This window comes from Acanthaster planci, linkage group LG01 (assembly GCF_054643075.1).
Source record: "Acanthaster planci isolate LZ-2023a linkage group LG01, COTS_SCS, whole genome shotgun sequence".
NCBI lineage: Eukaryota > Metazoa > Echinodermata > Asteroidea > Valvatida > Acanthasteridae > Acanthaster > Acanthaster planci.
In genome coordinates, this window is record NC_141777.1 from 1,501,060 (window position 1) to 1,520,349 (window position 19,290).

Here is a 19,290-nt window from a genome sequence, read left to right on the forward strand (position 1 = left end):
ATTGTAATCTTGGTTAATTTCATCGGTAAACCAGATGACAGGTGTACATTTGGTGTGTCTTAAGCCAAAACAGCTGTGTTTCCTATCACAATGAAAAATTTTTAAAAAGCACCGTTTACTTAGTCATATACATGTATGCATTTGCCGTCACTGTCTCCTACATCTGGAATAGGCTCCCAGACACAATCTGTATTAAGACCATGACTGAATCTTTTAAATCCTCATTGAAAACTTACTTATTTTAGCAGCATTTTATATAGTTAAAATTTGTTTGATCTTATTTCAATTCAGCTTTAATTCCAATTTTACTTTAGTTTCATTCACTTTATTTATATGTAATTTTTCAATCACTCAATTTTAACTGAAAGCTTTTTTCAACTTTAAACTGTATATTTAACTAAAATTGTTTTCTTTTCCTTTTATTGTAATATTATCTAACTGTAACGAGCTTGGAAAGTTTCTGACAATGTAAGGCACTTTTTAAGAATATAGTATTATTATACAACTAATAAAACAATTAATAAAAGGCTGAGTTGTCCAGGACTGGCTGGGTTTTGATGGGAGTGGGTACAAATTTGCCCATGTTATCAGTGTTTTTCCTGAAGGGGAGCCACCATGTACATGTATGTCCATATACCGAGTACATGTACATGTATGGTGTGTGATCTCAGGGCTGTATACAACATACACGCAACTCTACACTCAGTTGAACAGCTCCATTTGGAAATCTCTATGTCACCACCACCAAGTGTTTTCAAACATCCCAACAAAGTTTGCAAAGTTGAATATCCACTGCAAATCTCCCCCCCCCCCGGCTCCCTGACACATAAATCCAGTCCAATGCTGTCAAACATTCATGATTTCTCACTCACAGTTCCGGACAGCAGTCCTTGCGATGCACCCCTGAAACAATTTGCACACTATAAATAACAGATGAAGCAGAAACGAAAAACCCCGCTCTCCGGGAAGATGTTCCCAACTCATGTGATACCTCCGGTTGCCACGGGTAACCCTAAACCTCCCCCGACAATTTGAGGCGAACGTGATGAGTTTGCTCTGTTAAAGGGTAAGAGACTTGGAAACGCCAAGGGTGGAGGGAGAGGAATTCACTGTCTGGTATTTTAGCTGATCATAAATGCATTTTCCCATCTGTCCTGGTTTCATGTTTAGACAGACAGACAGACAGACAGACAGATACATTACCTCATTGACAGGGGAATCCATTATAACAGAATTCTAAGCTTGCTTCTGTTTGATCACTTTATAAGCATAACTCAAACTGCGCTATGTTCTGGGGGAAAGCTCTCACTCTATCTTAATCAAACACAGTTGAAAAGGCATTTCTCGAAACTCTACACCAGCTGAATAATGCTACATGAAATTACTACCCCCCAAAGGGGCATACGATAAATGTCCGAAGAATGCTACTTGAGCATTATTCTGGGAATAACTCTTCCATTTATATGTCCTGGGCTGGAATACCTTCCTGTCTGCGGATCTCGAGCAACTTTTCAACAGCTCCCATGATAAAACACTTAAATTGGACACCTCAGTGATTCAATCACCTGCCGAATGCACGCATAGCTTCTCTTCACACGTCAAAGAAGTGACACATCTCATCTTCGGCAATTCTCCCCCTCCCCCACTCTCTTTTCTCACTGTTTTTGGCATCAGCGTCACATCTGAATTCGTCTTGAGTACTGCACATGAATTACATTAAAAGTCTCGCATGTAGTGATGTTTTATTCCTAATTGGAAATTTAAGCTGCCAGAGCATCGCGTTACTCACACCTAGTAGCCATCTAGACAGGCACACTTATACTGAAAAGTGATATCACAGTTGAAACATCACGGGCCCTAAATTCACCACTACTCTTACAGTTTCCGTTCACAGGGGTTCCTGTTACAATTTGCCAGGAGAAAGTAAAGCAGGGAAACTCAACTCGGGGACAAAAAAGAAAAGAAAGAAAGTACAGTAAGTTCACTGCACAGAGGGTTATGCGACTAATCTCCAGTGTTTATTAAAATACGTGTACTACTATGAGGGTCCGTGACGGCAGATTGCACTGACATCAATTATCTGTCTCGCTCTCTTGAAGGTGTAAACGAGTACTTGCAGTTGGTGAAAAAAAATCTGCTTCCTAATGGTTTGAGTGCACTTGACACTTACATGTAGGTTTCTTAAGACCAAGGCCACTAGCACATTTGTCTTAGGTTTTTCAACCTATCATTTTTTGCATATGTCAAGACCACCTTTCTACCAGTGTTTTTGCACTAGGGACTACTACGATGTATTTTATGCATGTGTATCATTCTCACTTCAATTCCTTCAATTTCCTTGTAAAGTTAACTAAGAAATGATACAATCGAATTCCTTGGCTCATGTTGGAATTATGCCGATAGGCCTAATTTGTTTACTTACTTGGGCAATCTTCAACTTCCTACGCCCCTTTGTGAATGACGGTGGGTCTTGCTCTTCCTCCAAGTCAATCTTATTGAACTCATCGATGGTTAGCTGACCCGAAGGTGTTTCCTCAAACTCTGTGAGCCTGCCAAGAAAAAAGGACAAAAAATATTGGGAAATAAAGCTCTTCACGTAGAATGGGCATGCTCTAATACTGAGAACAGCAAATGATTTATATGTACTCATCTTCCGTCAAATTATGATTCAAAAGCCTTCCCATCCCTCCCTCCCCCCCCCCACAAAAAAAACAAGTCCATGCTGTCTGGGCTAGTTCAAGTTCTTCAACCCATCGATCCCAGGAAAGGAACTGCAATAATGTATGGCACTCAAAAAATGGGACTGATGACACAACCATTAGTATCACTTCCTTGGTGTTTGTTTCATGTTCTTTATTGTATGTCAATTCCTTGGTGCAATCTAGGTATGTGCCTGTAAACAGGGATTCTGATTTCGCATTGAAAGTCTTTATTTTGCTAATTATGCTATGCCTTTTAAGCCTTCAAGTCAGTAAATATGAACCATTCTCAGATGTGCAGATATTCAAGATATAATCACCAGTGGGTTTTAGGGATCCTCAGCCCCATCGGGTCAATAATAATCATACATGTACATTTGTGTTTGACAAAGGCTCCCTTTAAAATACATGGACCAATGTCTTGCGCTCTGTGTCAACGTTTATACAAATGTATGTAAAAACACTATCATGGTACACCAGGATTGATCCACATTTTGAAAGAGATTGTTTGAAAATTTCTGAATTTTGGAAATTCCTGACCCAAAAAATCCTGAAATCAGGAAAAAACCTGACAAATCTTATCCCTGAAGTAATTCATGTAACTGCTACCTAAACGCACATGTACATGTACATACCTACATGTATACTACATGTGCATATTCTACTTGTGTGGGCTAAAGTGATATGGCTTATCCCTGGCCTGGTTGCAGACCCAATATCATTGTTGTGATGACTTTAATCAGACATTATTGACATTCCATGAAGGGCCATCCTCTTAGTCTGGCCTACATGTGGATATGTACATGTACATATACTGCACAAAAGGGTCCATATGCAAATAAAAAGGCCTTAAATTGTACAGGTGCTTGCAGTCTGTTAAGGGTCGTTCTATAAATTAGGGGTCCAATTTTTTTCATGTACCTGTCACCTCGGACATCTGATTTGGTAAGTTCAGAACACATTTTTCTAATTTCCAAGAGTGATGAATGAATGCAAATTACCTGCCAAACAAATAGTAATAGTTTGAAATCAATTTCAGAGATATCTAAAAATGTCACACTTTTGGACCCTGAATTTACAGAATGACCTTTAACTTACAGTACCGTAATCTGACACGTGCCCACTTTATTACATAAATAATAAGAATCTCAGGCACTGAAATTTGAGGACTTTTGGAATTCTTTGACTTTAATTAATCAAATGGACAAATATTCTTTTTCAAGGACGTTCCTGTCTGAATAAGCTCTTTCATATATGGGTGAATGGTAATTAAATGTATATGTGCCCATACCATGATTTTACTCTGGTCATGCAGTTTAGGTACAAGGGCAAATCCAGAACCAAATTTTGGGAGCAATAAACTTGTTTCTTAAGAGGCCAAAAATTTGAATATTTTTGCATGTAACCGATTATGGCCTTTCTTAGGGGTGATGTCATGTTTGGGAGCTTTTGGAAGGAAGGGAAATGAAATAAACCAAAGAATTACCGGTAACTTTCATTAATTTTCAAACCTTTAATTATTAAACATTAAAATTGTAACAGCAACTCACAGAGGGCCAACCGCCAAAGGGGAGGACTAGCTAATTTACATTCAGCGTAATGGTAGAAAACCAAACAACAATGAAAATACAAAAAATCCACGTACCTATAGCAACTGAAATAACTATTTAAGACTGGCCACCAAATCCCACCAATGACGTTGATTCTGGCATTTGGGCCAGCAGTTTATCACTTGGCCAATGCAACAAGCGCAAGAGAAACATACATGCATGTGACTGGCCAATTGGTCAAATGCAATCCCCCCCAAAAAGAAAAAAGTGGTTGTCAAGATTACAAACAGCAAGGAGGGTGATGGCGATAAGTAACTACTGTTAAGAAAATATTCTATGAATCATACATATTACCCTTAGTGCACCGTAAGTCTACAAGAAACGAGCAATGAGCTGGCAGATTTTACCTCTTAAAAACCACACATTTCAGAGCAGTGAAAATGTAATTTTGACACTTTGAAAAGTGCCTAAGGGCTTTAACTGCTCCAGAGGCTTCAAGTGTGTGAATCTTTCTCAACCTAATATCTGATCAATATGAGAGTGATTTTTGTTCACAACTAAAGGGGAAAGGAGGAATTTACAAGAAGGTTATCAAATAAAAAACCTTCCTGGCAGGTTTGTTGAGTCAACGTAGAAACAAGCCCGAGGCTCAGCACACACTACAATGCACAAAATGAAGTAAAGCATGCTCTTTGATGTGTCCTTTCCCTTACTGGCTGATGTTTCTTGTGTGGCAATTCCAAATATACATTGTATTGCTATCATGTACATGTAGACAGTACATGTACATGGTGGCATTATAAATTAAAACAACCTCTGGTAAGCTGTATTATGACAAAGGATGAGTCAGCATGAGCTAGTTTACTCTCTGAAAATTACTCACATTTAAACCATTTTCATACTCACAATGTTCACAATAATTCAAGGTACATGTACACTAAGGTGTATTTTACTGAATGATACAGAACTTTCATAATGTGTACGGTACTGTAAGTTCTACAGTTCATCAAACACTAGTAAATGTCTAAAAATGTCAAGATACCAGCATAGGCCTATGCAGTTCTAGATAACTATGCAATGTGACTGTATTGATAATACAGATGAGTCAATCATACAAACAAGAAATGGTAATGACCTAGAAACTTGCAAAATACAAAACAGTTTGTACATTTTTAATATGGATAAGTAAGCATGAAATAAGCCTTTGCGAGTTAATTTTGACCCAAATCTGGTACACTGAGTTCTTTAAATTCACGTGAACATAACAACTTGAATTCTCCATACTAAAACCACCGTTGCTATACATGTACCTTGTGATTCGGGGCAAGCTTTTGCTTAGTTACATAAGAGACACCTTGCAACAGTACACTGTTCTCAATGGATAAGAACGGCACAAAGGAACCAGTCCATTCCAGACATGGTGGTCGCTATGCGAAAGCTTGCCCCGAATCACGAAGTATAGCAACAGTGTCTTTAGTCTGGGGAATTCAAATTGTTATGTTTATGTGCAGTCAGAAAACTCAGTGCACCAGATTTTATTCAAATTTAACTCGCAAATGGTTTATTGATCATCGAATGAATTCCTACCTTTTCCTGAGTGTTGCATCACAGACTTTCACAATTCGAATTATATCCTTCTGTGTCCGATTGAAGTTATGCAGGCGGGCAGAAACCAACAAGGCTGAAAGAGACACCAAACGGCAGAAAAATTTTAAACCTTTCAAGTTGAAGAAGCAGAACTCAATAGGAATTTTAAATTCCTTGCTTGAAAGGTTCTTCTCTCTAGTCAACATGTCAATGTACATGCTGGTACTTTTGCTGAATTTCACCCATCCCTGTTATGTTTGTGTGATTGATCCCATGTTAGGGACTGTGAGCTTGGTTTGGCGCAGTATAAATACTTGTTATTATTGTTATTATGATTAATTACATGCGGTGATTTGCCAAAAATTTCATAAACTGAGATACCGTACATTGTACACGTACCACAGTTTTCAACTTAAAATTGCCTTTTCATAAGTCAAATAATACATCAGAATAGAATTTGCCTTTTACAGCACAAGATCCTTTTCATTTACACAGAGTGCAACTGTTACATTTACTAAACATTCCACACTTCATTGTACATTCATACATGTATTTCTTTACATGAAATGCCAATGATTCTTTGAAACTACCTCCTTCACTGCACGAAGGACCCAATGAGCCAATATGTACTTAAACCAACCCAAGGTTTCGTCCAAAAATTATAGCTCTGGCAGACAAGAACATGTGCAAATACAGTACATGTACATGTATGGAAGCCACTAGCTAGGTAGTGGCTACGGCTCCTTACCACAGACCCATGTGTCACTAACAGCCACAGGCAACCAATTTTGACAAAGGGCTACGGAAAAGATGGTAATATGAACGTACCAGCTCCGCAAAGACCCGACGGTCTCCGCCCAGTGTGCATCCAGTCCCGTTTCATTCTTGCAACCAACCGCAATGCCGTCATTGAGACTTCATGTGTTTTGTCGTTAAACTCCAATTTATGGGCAAAGCGATGGATATACAAGCATGGATCTGGAAAAAAAAAAAAAAGAATGAAAAAGACAGGATTTCTCTGAAAATACAAAAAAATTGGGGGTACAAGAGCTTAGAAATAAAATAGTTTCCCTTTCTGGGAAAAAATGTACCTTTCTACATGTATCATACCGGTATGTAGTACTTTATAATGGAAGCAGAAATTGTACAGATAATGATGTACATGTATGCATTCTCCACATTTTACATTTTCCTTCTAACAAGGAAATCCAGTTTTCTGCTGTAGTGTTCTACAAGTACAAAGCAAAAGCCTGTCATACAAAATAGCTGGGGGAAATGTTTTCATCATGGAACTTAAGATTTATTTATACACTGACTTAAGAATGAAAATGCAATAGTTATTGTGACATCTCTAACACAGACAAACAAAATCCATGCACTCCCACAGAATATTTATTATTTCCCCTCAGATTGACACACCCCTACTAAACAAAATGGTTCAATCCATTTTGGGTCTCATGCATTCTGGGTAATCAATGGCTGCCAGGAAGTACAGTACATGTACATCTTCTGATTGTCTCTGAAGTAAGCAAACCCCTTCAATTCATTGTTGATATCAGCATTCCCAATTGATGTTGTTTCTGGTTCATGTGTACACCTGTAGTTTAGTGTTAACCTCCAGAAAAGTAGCAGTACCAGAGTTGATGCAGCTCTGTACATTGTGTAAATTCATTCTCCCTGTCAAGTGTCATTGATGTTTTTTATTTTTTCAATGCAATTTTTTTTATAGTGGTCTTCTTTTGTTGCTTCCTTGTTTTGTTTTTATACATATAAGTAGCAGTTACGTGTATGAATTACTTTTCACATGTTCACTTCTAACGTGTCTAACAACATGTACAGTATGAAATAACATGAGTTATTTTGTTAAGATTCTCACTGACTGTTATGATTGTCATGTTTGTCTTACAAGTGTTGTACTTTGATCAAAGTGACAGATAACCAACTCTTTTTCATGAGGGGAGACAAGTAGCCGGTAATCAAACAAGACTTCTCATATCCTATTCAGTCAATGATCAAATTTCCGTGTTCTGTAACTGGTACTCAGCATCGATAGCACATAGGCCTATTTATAACCTCCTCTTGTCATTCCGTGGGGGGTGCACATCACAACTCTCAGGGGAGACTTCCCCAAACTTACAGAAGTCCCTTTATTCAGAGACAAAATCAGTCCCCTGAAGGAGAGAAGGTCTCCAAATAAAGGGACTTGTCTGAATTTGGGGACAGTGTCCCAGTTGTGCCTTGCGCCTCCAGCCCTCTGCTGCTTTGGAATAACTTGACATACAGAAGATTTTAAGTTTCTGAATCCATTTCAAAGTGACACTGTGCTCCAGTGGGCAGCAGCTCTGGTTAAACAGGCTGTGAGGTCATGGGCTCTGTTGTAACCATTTTTCCCATCATCATGTTACACTGTACATGAAAGTCCTTGAACCAGTTCCTCATGAATAGCGCATGCGACGATTCTGCCAGTTGTGTAGTCTTGCAAAATGAAGGTGCACTGTAGTTGACAATACTTGGCAGTGCTCCCGAAACAGTCCCCTACAAGCAGAGCGTTGTACACGTTCATGTACCCAAACACATGCTTTACACATGTACATGTGCATGTTGCACCAGTACATGTACATGTATGCACTCCTAGGTATAAGTACATGTAGAGAGAGACATGTTGGGGTAAAGTACATGTAAATGTATATGTATGTTCATGTACATGTACATGTAGCTTGCCCAAGTTCACATATTCATGTACATGTACATATGCAGGCCTATGTCCACACATACATGTACATCCACCAAGAGCAGTTCCAGAACCAAACATTCAAGAGGGGGACGGGGGTTAACTTGTTTTGTTCGAAGGGCCCACAATTCAGGAAATTTTTTGACATTTTTGGCCTTTCGAGTGTGAACCTACCTGTACATGTACATTTTGGGGGGGGGGTGTTTACATGCTTTTGGAAGGAACTTGAAATAGACCCCCAAAACTATGTCTCTCATTGTTTACAAAACAAAAATTTGGGGGCCATGGCCTCATTATCTGCCCCCTCCCTTCTACGTACCGGTACCCTTGTCAGCTACTGGATTTCAACCCTTATTATACGAACGGCATACAAACAGTATGATCGAGAGTTGCAAACCTTAACAACAAGGCCAAATACACGTGGCCCAATGTGCCAATATCTGGACATGTACATTACATATGTACATACAAAAAATGATACCGATAGCTGACTCTTAAAATTGATTTGTAGGGAAAGTAGAATCTAGTGCTAGGAAAGGTACCATAACACCTGGCATGGCTCTTACAACAAATTGGAGCAAAATTAACCCTAACCTTCCTCAATCCTCCAACAGGTGAAGGATTGAGGAGGGTTAGGGTTAATGTGTACGCAATTGTGCTCAGTGCAGAAGTTGACACACAGATGTTAGTAAAAAACTTGATTTCATTTTTATTTTTGGCAGACAAGGCAGCACATTGATTTACTGGTGATTCCTTTCATTGGCATCACAACTCTACTCTGGTTACGAAGCGCCTGTACCATACCACCAAGATGGAGGCGCTCAATCTTGGAGAGCCAAACCTGCAGAATCTCAGTGGTGGGGAGAATCGCGAGGTGGACACCCGCCCACCTAAGCAACCAACAGCCTCCAAGAGCCCCATCCCAAATACCCCCACCCAGGGTGTGTCCCAGAACACCCTGCCTATTGCCATTCCATCCAAGGACAATCGCACACCCATCCAGAACGTCATCCAGCCAGCGAGTCCCATGCTCATTGCGCCCCGGCGCCCTCTTGGTGACAACTGGCAAGCCAAGGGGGCTACGGTGAGGGAACGCAATGCCTGCCTGTACAACAATGTACTGATGAGCAACGTGAAGTTCTTGGTGGGGCCCAAGAACGGGCAGCAACGGGTGCCTGCGCACAAGTACATCCTAGCATCTGGGAGCTCTGTATTCTTTGCTATGTTCTATGGGGATCTCGCTGAGAACCAGACAGAAATTGTCATACCAGATGTTGAACCACAGGCCTTCCTCACTTTACTCAAGTAAGTGCAGTTCAGTTTAAGGTGGAACAGAAGACACAAAAGGATTGAAAACTTAAAAAAGGCTGCATGTGGAGCCATTGTTTATGTGTACATACATATGTACAAAAACAAGCACAATCATGATGTACATGTACATGTACTTACAGTGAAGTCAAATTTATCTCATGCCACGTAATTTTATCTTGGCTCAGAATTTACAGTGTACATGTACATGTACCAGTACAATTTGAAAGTTTGTATGATGTTTCCAAAACACTGTAGATGTACACATTGTAGGTAACTACAGTTGACCTCCATGGATATTTGTTTTTTAATTTCGTTTTAGAAGAGATGGGTACATACTGTACATGTACAACCTACAATTTAGAAAACTTGCACTGCCAGACGAAAAATGTATTTACATGTATGTACATGCACATGCACATGTATGTACATGTAGGTATGTGCAAACATGCAGCGCATGCGACCTCCGAAAGGTGCCCACACAAGTGTCAGCCTGATTCTCTGCCTGCAGAAGGTGTGTCTAGATTTCGCGCAGCTGATTGGCAAATTAATGAATATGTAATGTGAAAAACACGAAGTTCATGTTCGTTTTCGACATTTTCTGATCGACCTCCAGGAAGTGCCATTACGGTGCCGCTAAAGTTCAAGCTCGAAATTCCGCCCAACTAATCCTGATTTGTAACAAAGCGTTGCCATTTTAAGGGGAATTGTTGTGAAACATAACTCTTAAGCTATAAGTGGGTGTAATTTGAGCAAATTCTGAAGCTTTGAAGGGTTTTTTTTTTTTCGGACTACGGGTTGTTCAGTCCCATGTGGTGCAAGCGCTGTGCACGCCATATTGCTGTGATTTATGGCGGCGCGGCATAACGTAAATCAAGGATTGCGGGTCACAGTTTTTTAGAAGATTGCTATGTTATTCAATACAAATACAACTGTATGCCCGTTTAAAACCCTTTAAAAAATCACAACTCCCCAACCCAACATCGCATAACATTGCTTTCAGTATCATTAGAAAGCTTATTTCAAATCTTTTGGCATACATGTATGTTACATCTAAATCAGACTACATGTAACTTGAAAAAAATTGTCACATGCCTTATGTATGTAGGCTTTGGTTCAATGCTTTTTAATGGCACATCCAGTACTTACACGTGTCTGCATGTATTGTAAACACTGAATACACAAAAACACATCAATGTTAAATGAAGAGAATTTGAACAACCAACTGTAACATGTACAGGTACATGGACATAATGTTACATGTACACATACATGTACATAGTATGCATGTACTGGTGCAGTGTACTTGTGTGCACAGTGCACTATTGCCACAATGTACATGTATGCGGCATGGTAACATTCATGCTATTGTTACTGCAAAGGCATTGCAACATTAGTATATTGGCACATTTACATGTACATGTGCGTAAATGTTACATGTACACATACATGTGCATAGTATGCATGTACTGGTGCAGTGTACTTGTGTGCACAGTGCACTATTGCTACAATGTACATGTATGCCGCATGGTAATAATATTCATGCTATTGTTACTGCAAAGGCATTGCAACATTAGTATATTGGCACATACATGTACATGTACCGTGGTATGTGGTTTATCATTTTGTTCATATTCTGAGAAGCCTATCCTCATTTTCATGGTGAACCTTAACCCCAACTTGAAATTTCCAGTAACTAACATTAGCTCTTCTACACGTGCTCTGATGACTCATCCAACAACCAAATCACTCGCTCCCTTTGCAAATGCCGAATGCCCACCGGCTGCCAGAAATCACCACAATCAGACAACCGTTTGATTAGCATGACTCATAATGACCACACAGTCTGCAGGGAATCAGTGAAAAGCTTGAAGAGTTTACCATGTTTACAGGGGAAATGGCCGTAATGTGATGTGATGAAATGGGACAGAACTGACAAATGCAAAAGAATGATTCAGACAAAAATTACATGTATTTCCAGTATGTCGGGATACACTTTCAGTGATGCATAATGCAGAAAAAGAATGAGCCTGATATGGTGATGATGAAATGATGCAGCTGATTCACATTAGTGGATTTTACAAATGGAAATCACTGTCTGGAATTTTTTTTATCCAGAAAACATGCGCACATTTACACATGTATGTGTGTAAATACTACATATCAGCTTTTGTACGCATAATGCATGGTTTTTCATAATTTGTTGGCAACAGTGTGTGTATAAAATATTTTGGAGGTACTGGTTTCATTACAATGTATGATGAACATACCGTACACGTACAATGTACAAGTACATGTACGTGTATTGTACAATACATGAATTACAATTCTGAGAAAAAACCCAAAATGATTGTTTCTTTGAATGGCTCCTTCTACAGATACCTGTACTGCGATGAAGTGGACCTTACTCCAGATAATGTTCTGACCACTCTGTATGCTGCCAAGAAGTACTATGTGCCCCACCTTGCCCAAGCCTGTGTGTGCTTCCTAGAGCGTAGCTTGAGTGCTAAGAATGCCTGCGTCTTACTGAGCCAAAGCCATCTCTTCGAGGAGCCTGATCTTATGCAGCGTTGCTGGGAGGTCATTGATGCCCAGGCCGAGGTGGCTCTCGCATCCGACAGCTTCTTGGAGGTCGACTACAAGACCCTGGAGAGCATCCTGATGCGTGAGACACTCAACATCAAGGAGATTGTGCTCTTCCGGGCGGTCTCCCGGTGGGCTGACGCAGAGTGCGGTCGCAAGGGGCTGTACCCCAACCCAGAGAACAAGCGCAAGGTGCTGGGCAAGGCACTGTACCTGGTCCGCATCCCCACCATGCCCGTGGAGGAGTATGCCAACGAAGCTGCCCAGTGTGGCCTGCTCACCTTGCAGGAAACCACCGATGTGTTCCTCCACTTCATGGCCGCCAACAAGCCCAAGTTGCAGTTTGCCTGCCACCCCCGCAAGGGCCTGCGTACCTGCAAGGTGCATCGCTTCCAATCTTCAGCCTATCGCAGCAACCAGTGGCGATACCGAGGCCGATGCGACAGCATCAAGTTCTCCGTGGACAAGCGCGTCTTCATCGCTGGCTACGGGCTGTACGGCTCCAGCTCGGGAGCCGCGGACTATGGCATCAAGATGGAACTAAAACAGAGCGAGAGTGGGAAGGTTCTCGGCGAGGCACAGACCAACTTCTTCTCGGACGGCTCCAGCAACACCTTCCCGGTCATGTTCCCTAATCCAGTGCAGGTTGAACCCCGTGTCTACTACACAGCCAGTGTGATACTATGCGGTTCCGAATTGAGCTATTTTGGCCAAGAAGGCCTGACAGAGGTCACAGACCACCATGTGACCTTCAAGTTTGAATGCTCACCTGAAAGCACAAATGGCACTGGTGTCCAGGGCGGCCAAATCCCTGAATTGATCTTCTATGCATAATTTATAATATGAACACAAAACTCTCAAAAAGTGTCTTGTTCAACTGGCTTTTTACTAATTCGTTATGACTGTGGGCTGTATTTGCATACACCTGTCATGCCTGTACATGTAGCTTGTTATGATTTTTTCCTTAAAGCAGACTTCAAGGGAGAAATGTAATTGAGTTTGTAAATTTGGAAAAAATTCCATGGTAGGGTTTTGCAGTCATGTTAGGATCTAGCAAAATGCATACGAAGATTGGCTTGAATGCAGGTGCCTACATGTACATCTACCTATTCATGTACATGCATCTGAATGTACATGTATGTATTTGAGTCCATCACAAGTTCCTACAAGTCTCTGTAAGTCCATCATACACTGTAACTCATTCAGTCTTAAGCCAATTCACAAGCTATTCAAATGAGCTGTGACAAAAGCATTCCTTTGTCATTGTTCACCTTGTTTCTTATGACTGGCCTTGTGACTTACCTGTGAAGGGACTTGTGATGGACTTGAATACATTGTACAAAACTGGTCTGAACTTTTCAAAAGGTACACTTAGATGAAAGGCTTTGCACATGTACAGGATTCTCATCACTGTTAATTTTGCATTCAGCTTTGCAAGTTGGCAAATTCATGTACATGTAATCACAGTCCCACAAGCTAGTCAAGCACCTTTGTCCTGTTTGTAATGTTCATGCATGTACATGTAGTGCATTAGTGAATAAATGTACTTGACATGTGAAAAGCAACTTACACCAAAATGCTGACAGGTTCAGTAAGAGCATGCACGTGAAGTATTCATCTTGTTTTTACACTGTGTTTTATTGCAGATTGCTTTGTTACATGTATGTGTTAATGTGCACTTGCATGAGGCTGGACCTAGTAACTGCAACAGATAAATTTCAATGAATCCTTAAAAACTCTTATGACACCTTATTTAACAGAGAGTTAAAGGTAGACTAAAGTGTGTGGCAATGTATTAATCCTGTGGGCAAAACCCAAATTGCAAGCTACTACTGTACATGATCTAGTGAAAAAAAGTAGGTACCTGTAACTTTCTGTACATGAAATACAATGCTGGAAATAACTCACAACTTTGTTCAAAATCTGCAAGTGTTTCTCCGTAAAACAACTGGTGGGGATTTTTTTCTTATTGTGGGAGGTGGGTGGGATAAACCACACTCACTTGTACACGTAAATGATGTATGAAATCTGTAAAATACTATCACTTGCTCTCTACCATTCTTTTCAGGTACAGATTATGTACCTAGGGAAGTGTCATTTCAAACAATCCAGCAACTGCCTATAAATAAAATCACTGCCTCTTTCATGTCTTTGAAAAGAGCACTCCCTTGGTACTGTACATGTGCAGGTGCATACTGTATATTCCACCACGGACTGCAAAATGTTATTTTTCAATATACATACATGTATGTGCCTACTCGGTGTCAATAACATTTGGGATAATGACACCGGCCTTTTCCTTCTTGTGTCTGTGGTAAACTTGTATTATCCCATGAGTAACTCCAGGTTAGTCATCACATGGTTCTATAGATCAAGTGTAACTTGCCAAAAGTGTAACGCGTCAGTGGGACAAGTACCGGTTTTTTGCATAATATAGTCAGGTTTGTACATGTAGTGTTTTGGCCGGTTTACTGTTAGGAAAATGGGATTGAATCCCCTTGCTCAAGTTCAGGTGCCAATGCAAAGAATGCGCCGTTCGTTTCCTACACAGTGGCAGAGATAGGAAGGTTCTTACTAAAAAATTATCCAGTGATTTCTAACAGGACAGGTTTTTCTATCCTGAGATGGAATCCTGTGGCATAATAGAAAGCACTGCATCCACCTGGGCCTATTGCCAATGTTGAAGTGTGGACGGGGTAAACATGGTAAAGCTCTTTTCTAAGAATCCTACTGCATGAAATCCGCATGTACTTTGAACTCTGAACATGAACTAGAAACACCAATTGTGAACTGCTGCATGTCTTTCTAGTACTTAGCCTGTAAGACAGAACACAAAAGAAACAAAGGATGTTCCCCAGTCCTTGTGATCAGTGGTTTGTCCCCAGTAGTACATATACATGTAAATTGCCTCTACTTAGTCTGTGAGTCTGTGAGAAACACACTGCCCTCTGTGTAAATGTAACTTTATTTTCCAGTTATCATAACACCTGGTCGTTTGCATTGGCCCCTTTTAATGGTGGTAAGTATCATGACAGCTATTGCCGTGATAGTCACTTCATACAAAACCCTATGCAATGCGTACAACCATTGAAGGGGGCCGTCAGTAGTGTCCAATGAAGTGTCAGTGGATTCGTCTACATGCACATGTATACCAGTCCAAATAGGCGAACACCATACAGTCTGTCAGGAGGAAGCCCCAGTGATGATAATAACACTAAATAACTTCCATCCAATCACATTGACAGCTACTATTCAGGGAAAAAAATTAGGGGCCCGTTACTTTGTACATTACTGGTAGCTTGGGTTCAAGATGAATCAATGTAGGCTCAGAGTTATAGCAATGTACATTTACTACTTAATAGTTCAATGAAATAAATGAAAGACATGTCAGAACAAAGTCAGTTATCTGCACCTACTGGTGCTGTGTCCTTTCGTGTACCATACATGTATCCTTCATGTACATGTATGACAATACCAATCCAAACACATATCATGCGATATATTGGGGTACATGTACGTAAGTGTGCATGGTATGGTATAGATATACATGTAGGTGTGGTGATTGGTGCATCTCTGACATCTAGGTTACCAGCTCAAACTCTATCTGATTGTCATGCTAACCAAAAAACAGCTAAATACAATCCCAAAACAATATACATCACATGGAGTTTTGACTGGTTACCTGATTTATCAAGTAAGGTTTTTTCGCACTTCAGCAAATTTTGTGCCTAAGCAGCTCAATGAAATTGGCCCCAGCTGGTGATTCAGGGCAAGCTTGTGCTTACTTGTAGTTACATAAGAGACACCTTGAACCAATACACTATTTGCAATGGATTAGAAGGGCTCAAAGGAACCAGTCCATTCCAGAGATGGTGGTTGCTATGCAAACGCTCGCCTCGAATCATAAGGTAAACCAACAGTGTATTTAGTCTGGGGAATTCAAATTGTTATGTTTAATTGCAATCAGATAACTTAGTGTACCAGATTTTCTTCGAATTTAACTCGCAAATGGCTTATTCTGATTGCTGAATAATTCTACACACTGAAGGAACAACACAGTGGGGTGAAATTAAATGCCAAAAATTGAAAACAAGATTGTCAAATGGAACGTATGTAAGGCTGAAGAAAAAACCTCAACCACTTGCTGCCAGGTGGATTTTTCTTGAGCAAGACAAGATGCCGTGTCATTTTCAAGATTTTCCGTTTTCAAAATTCTTCAAAATTCATCATTTCCTTTAATGGCCATTTATACCGAAATGAAGGACTCTTTGGGCACTACTCTAAAGCTGACAGGTAAAATTCATTGACTCCTGAATATTTCAGCCAGGCCTGCAGCCTTGGAAAAAGAGCCCAAATTTTGCGGTATTACGTAAGATTCTTTTGTTCCCGAAACCGGCACAGTGCACTGCTGACCTCTTTTCAATAGGAGCCAGATTAGCGTGCAGCGGTGCTGTGTGGCTCATCGCTGCGGTGGTGGAGAGCTTTTGTACCCGGTGGTAATCGGCTCGCTCTAAATGCCTCAAACTGTGGTATACTGTTTCAAAACAAGGCTGGATTATCTCCACCATTGAGAGTGAAAAAATGTCGGTAATGCCCAGCAGCTCAGTCTTTTGTGCTGAGCACCGTCTTTTGTTATAAGGCCCAACTCTTTTGTCCCAGTTCCGGGCTCCCCGGCTCTGCATATAAAGCCTATGTACCCGAAAACAGGTCGCGTGGCTGGTAGTGGTTAAGACGCTCCTTACAAGCCTGCATGATACATGAATATATACATAAACGCGAAGACTTACCTATTGCAGGCACTTTGATATGAAGTTCTTGTGACAGCTTCAGGTATGTCTTGCCCAGTACATAAACGTTTACCTGCAACATTAAAACAAGTGTTTAAATAATGATGCAGTCAGAACGCACGTATACTGTACAGTGTAGCGGTACCCTGTACAATATGTTAATAAAGTTTAATCTAATTTGATGGCTTATACTAATTATTTTTTGAACAAAGGTTTCTTTAGAAGATTTAAACATTCTGATATTTATTTTGGGTTCACGTATGGCAAGTCCTGAAAACAGCCCCCTCTATTGTCAAATATTCAATGCCATGATAAATACACAATTACGAGTCATCAGGACAAGTAACGTGAAAATTCTTGCAGGTATTTTTTATCAAGATGCTCAACTGTAGAAACGTAGTGAAACCCATGAATAGTTTTAATTTTGAGGGTAAACTTTCTGTTACTTATAGGATATACCCTGCAAAAAATCCCAGGGAATGCTTTGAATTCTTGGACGACCTCCATTTGAAGCGTTTATTTTGAGCATGTTCTGTTGGAGTACATGTACTGAACTGGCTCATCTTGAATAATAGAGCAGCATCAACAGCAATCGGGTCAGTCCAATTCAATTTCCTATATACGGCTGGCATATGTACATACATATGTACTTCACCCACAAAAGAACCCGCACATCTTGGGCGGGACCCGGTTGCTATGCAACAAAGCGCCCTCTATCATCATTGCATGGAGTCCAGGGTAGCTCCCATCAGCATCCTGTCCCGCCTACGCACGCAAACAGAAATTTAAGAGCCGTATTTGATAACTAAGAGTTCAAGACACGATCATATGTTTTACCTGTAACAAATCACTAAGATCCAAAAGCATATCTGAACAGAACTTGTGTTAAGGAAATGCAATAAAAAAAAATGTATAAATGTAATGTATAAATGCAAATTACAGCACAATGGTGGCATAGTAGTTTTTATAAATGAAGTTGAAATACATCATAACCAAAGACATATGCATTCCATGCTAGGCCATTTGCTCAATACATTGCCCAATGAAGACATTATGAGAGTTCTTCTCTTTTTGCTGCTCAAAACCTTGCAAAACTGCTCTTTACTGGAGTCCCCTAACATAACACACTGTGACATTTCCCTTGACTATCCTCTTGCAGCATTACTAAACCTCTGTTGAAAAAACCCCAAATTATTCAGTTAAGTACCTGCTCCTGCCTTCATAATACATGCCGTTGAACCTTTGTCAACTATTGAAGTATCATGAAATGAAGTGAGATTCAAAAATGGTGGCACCTGGAAACTGGGCACAAGTTTAACTGAGTATGCCCTCATACGGCGCACTTCAAGAAATCTCGGTAAATTTTGATGTTAATATTTAAGCTTTTTTCTAAGTGAATATATTACCTCCACTCACATGCATGTACTTGCCCAACTACAAGTTTGAAAAAAATTATTTTTCTTATTTTTCTTATTTTTGGGAACAGTTTAAAAGGGTTCATTGTGCACTTATAAGAATGGAAAGTCAGGCCAAAACAGAATTTTGTTAGAATTTTGAACAGGACAGGAATGTTAAAAGCTTCATAAAATTTCACTTATTGTGAATTGTGAGGTAAAAATATTGCTTTTGCTTGGCACTCAGAGGCTACAAATCAATGTAAGCGACAGAACGACCACATCACATTAGGGTTAAAAAAATATTTCACATAGCAGCTAAGCGGAAAATACTACTCAGGAAATCCACATAAAGCAAAAAATAAGATAAAAACATGGCTGACCAAACAAAGAATACATGACCTTCTAGCCGTAATAAACTTTGGCAAACCAAATATTTTCTTTGCTTTGTGAATTTCTGTGCTCAGCAGCCCTGTGACATTGACCCCAATAGTCAAGAGCATAACGTGAAGAAATAACAAAGACAGGCCATGTCCAAATTTCATGGCTGTGGCTCGATTATATGGAGGCATTTATGATAGTGGCTGCAGCTAGTACCCGAAGTCATGTGTAATTTCGAACCCGTAGCCGAGTGATTTATACCCAGCCAGG

The 19,290-nt window shown here is 40.1% G+C and overlaps 2 protein-coding genes across 4 annotated transcripts in view; one reads left to right on the forward strand and one right to left on the reverse strand.

Moving 5' to 3' along the window:
* Positions 1 to 19,290, reverse strand: part of LOC110977658 (transcription factor IIIB 90 kDa subunit-like) — a 61,249-nt gene that overhangs the window by 32,504 nt on the left and 9,455 nt on the right. For both annotated transcript variants that reach the window (XM_022231955.2, XM_087148032.1), the window contains exons 5-9: positions 18,083 to 18,114; positions 17,246 to 17,318; positions 6,665 to 6,814; positions 5,837 to 5,930; positions 2,423 to 2,549 (exon numbers count right to left, since the gene is read on the reverse strand). In XM_022231955.2, the coding sequence (XP_022087647.2) occupies positions 2,423 to 2,549; positions 5,837 to 5,930; positions 6,665 to 6,814; positions 17,246 to 17,318; positions 18,083 to 18,114 (476 nt within the window). The remainder of the gene's footprint in view (positions 1 to 2,422; positions 2,550 to 5,836; positions 5,931 to 6,664; positions 6,815 to 17,245; positions 17,319 to 18,082; positions 18,115 to 19,290) is intronic.
* On the forward strand, positions 7,294 to 15,869 carry LOC110977659 (BTB/POZ domain-containing protein 6-B-like). 2 transcript variants are annotated; one of them, XM_022231956.2, is made up of 3 exons: positions 7,294 to 7,360; positions 9,290 to 9,872; positions 12,254 to 15,869. In XM_022231956.2, the coding sequence occupies exons 2-3, from the start codon at positions 9,379 to 9,381 to the stop codon at positions 13,290 to 13,292; spliced, it is 1,533 nt and encodes a 510-aa protein (XP_022087648.2). In that variant the 5' UTR covers positions 7,294 to 7,360; positions 9,290 to 9,378; the 3' UTR covers positions 13,293 to 15,869. The 2 variants fall into 2 exon arrangements, with proteins under 2 accessions (XP_022087648.2, XP_087004163.1); XM_087148037.1 differs by lacking the exon at positions 7,294 to 7,360 and adding an exon at positions 7,756 to 7,808.

Coding starts and splice junctions, on each gene's coding strand:
- LOC110977659 (XM_022231956.2), top strand. CDS start 9,379: ATGGAGGCGCTCAATCTTGGAGAGCCAAACCTGCAGAATCTCAGTGGT. Junction 9,873..12,253: donor GCCTTCCTCACTTTACTCAA/GTAAGTGCAGTT, acceptor CTCCTTCTACAG/ATACCTGTACTGCGATGAAG.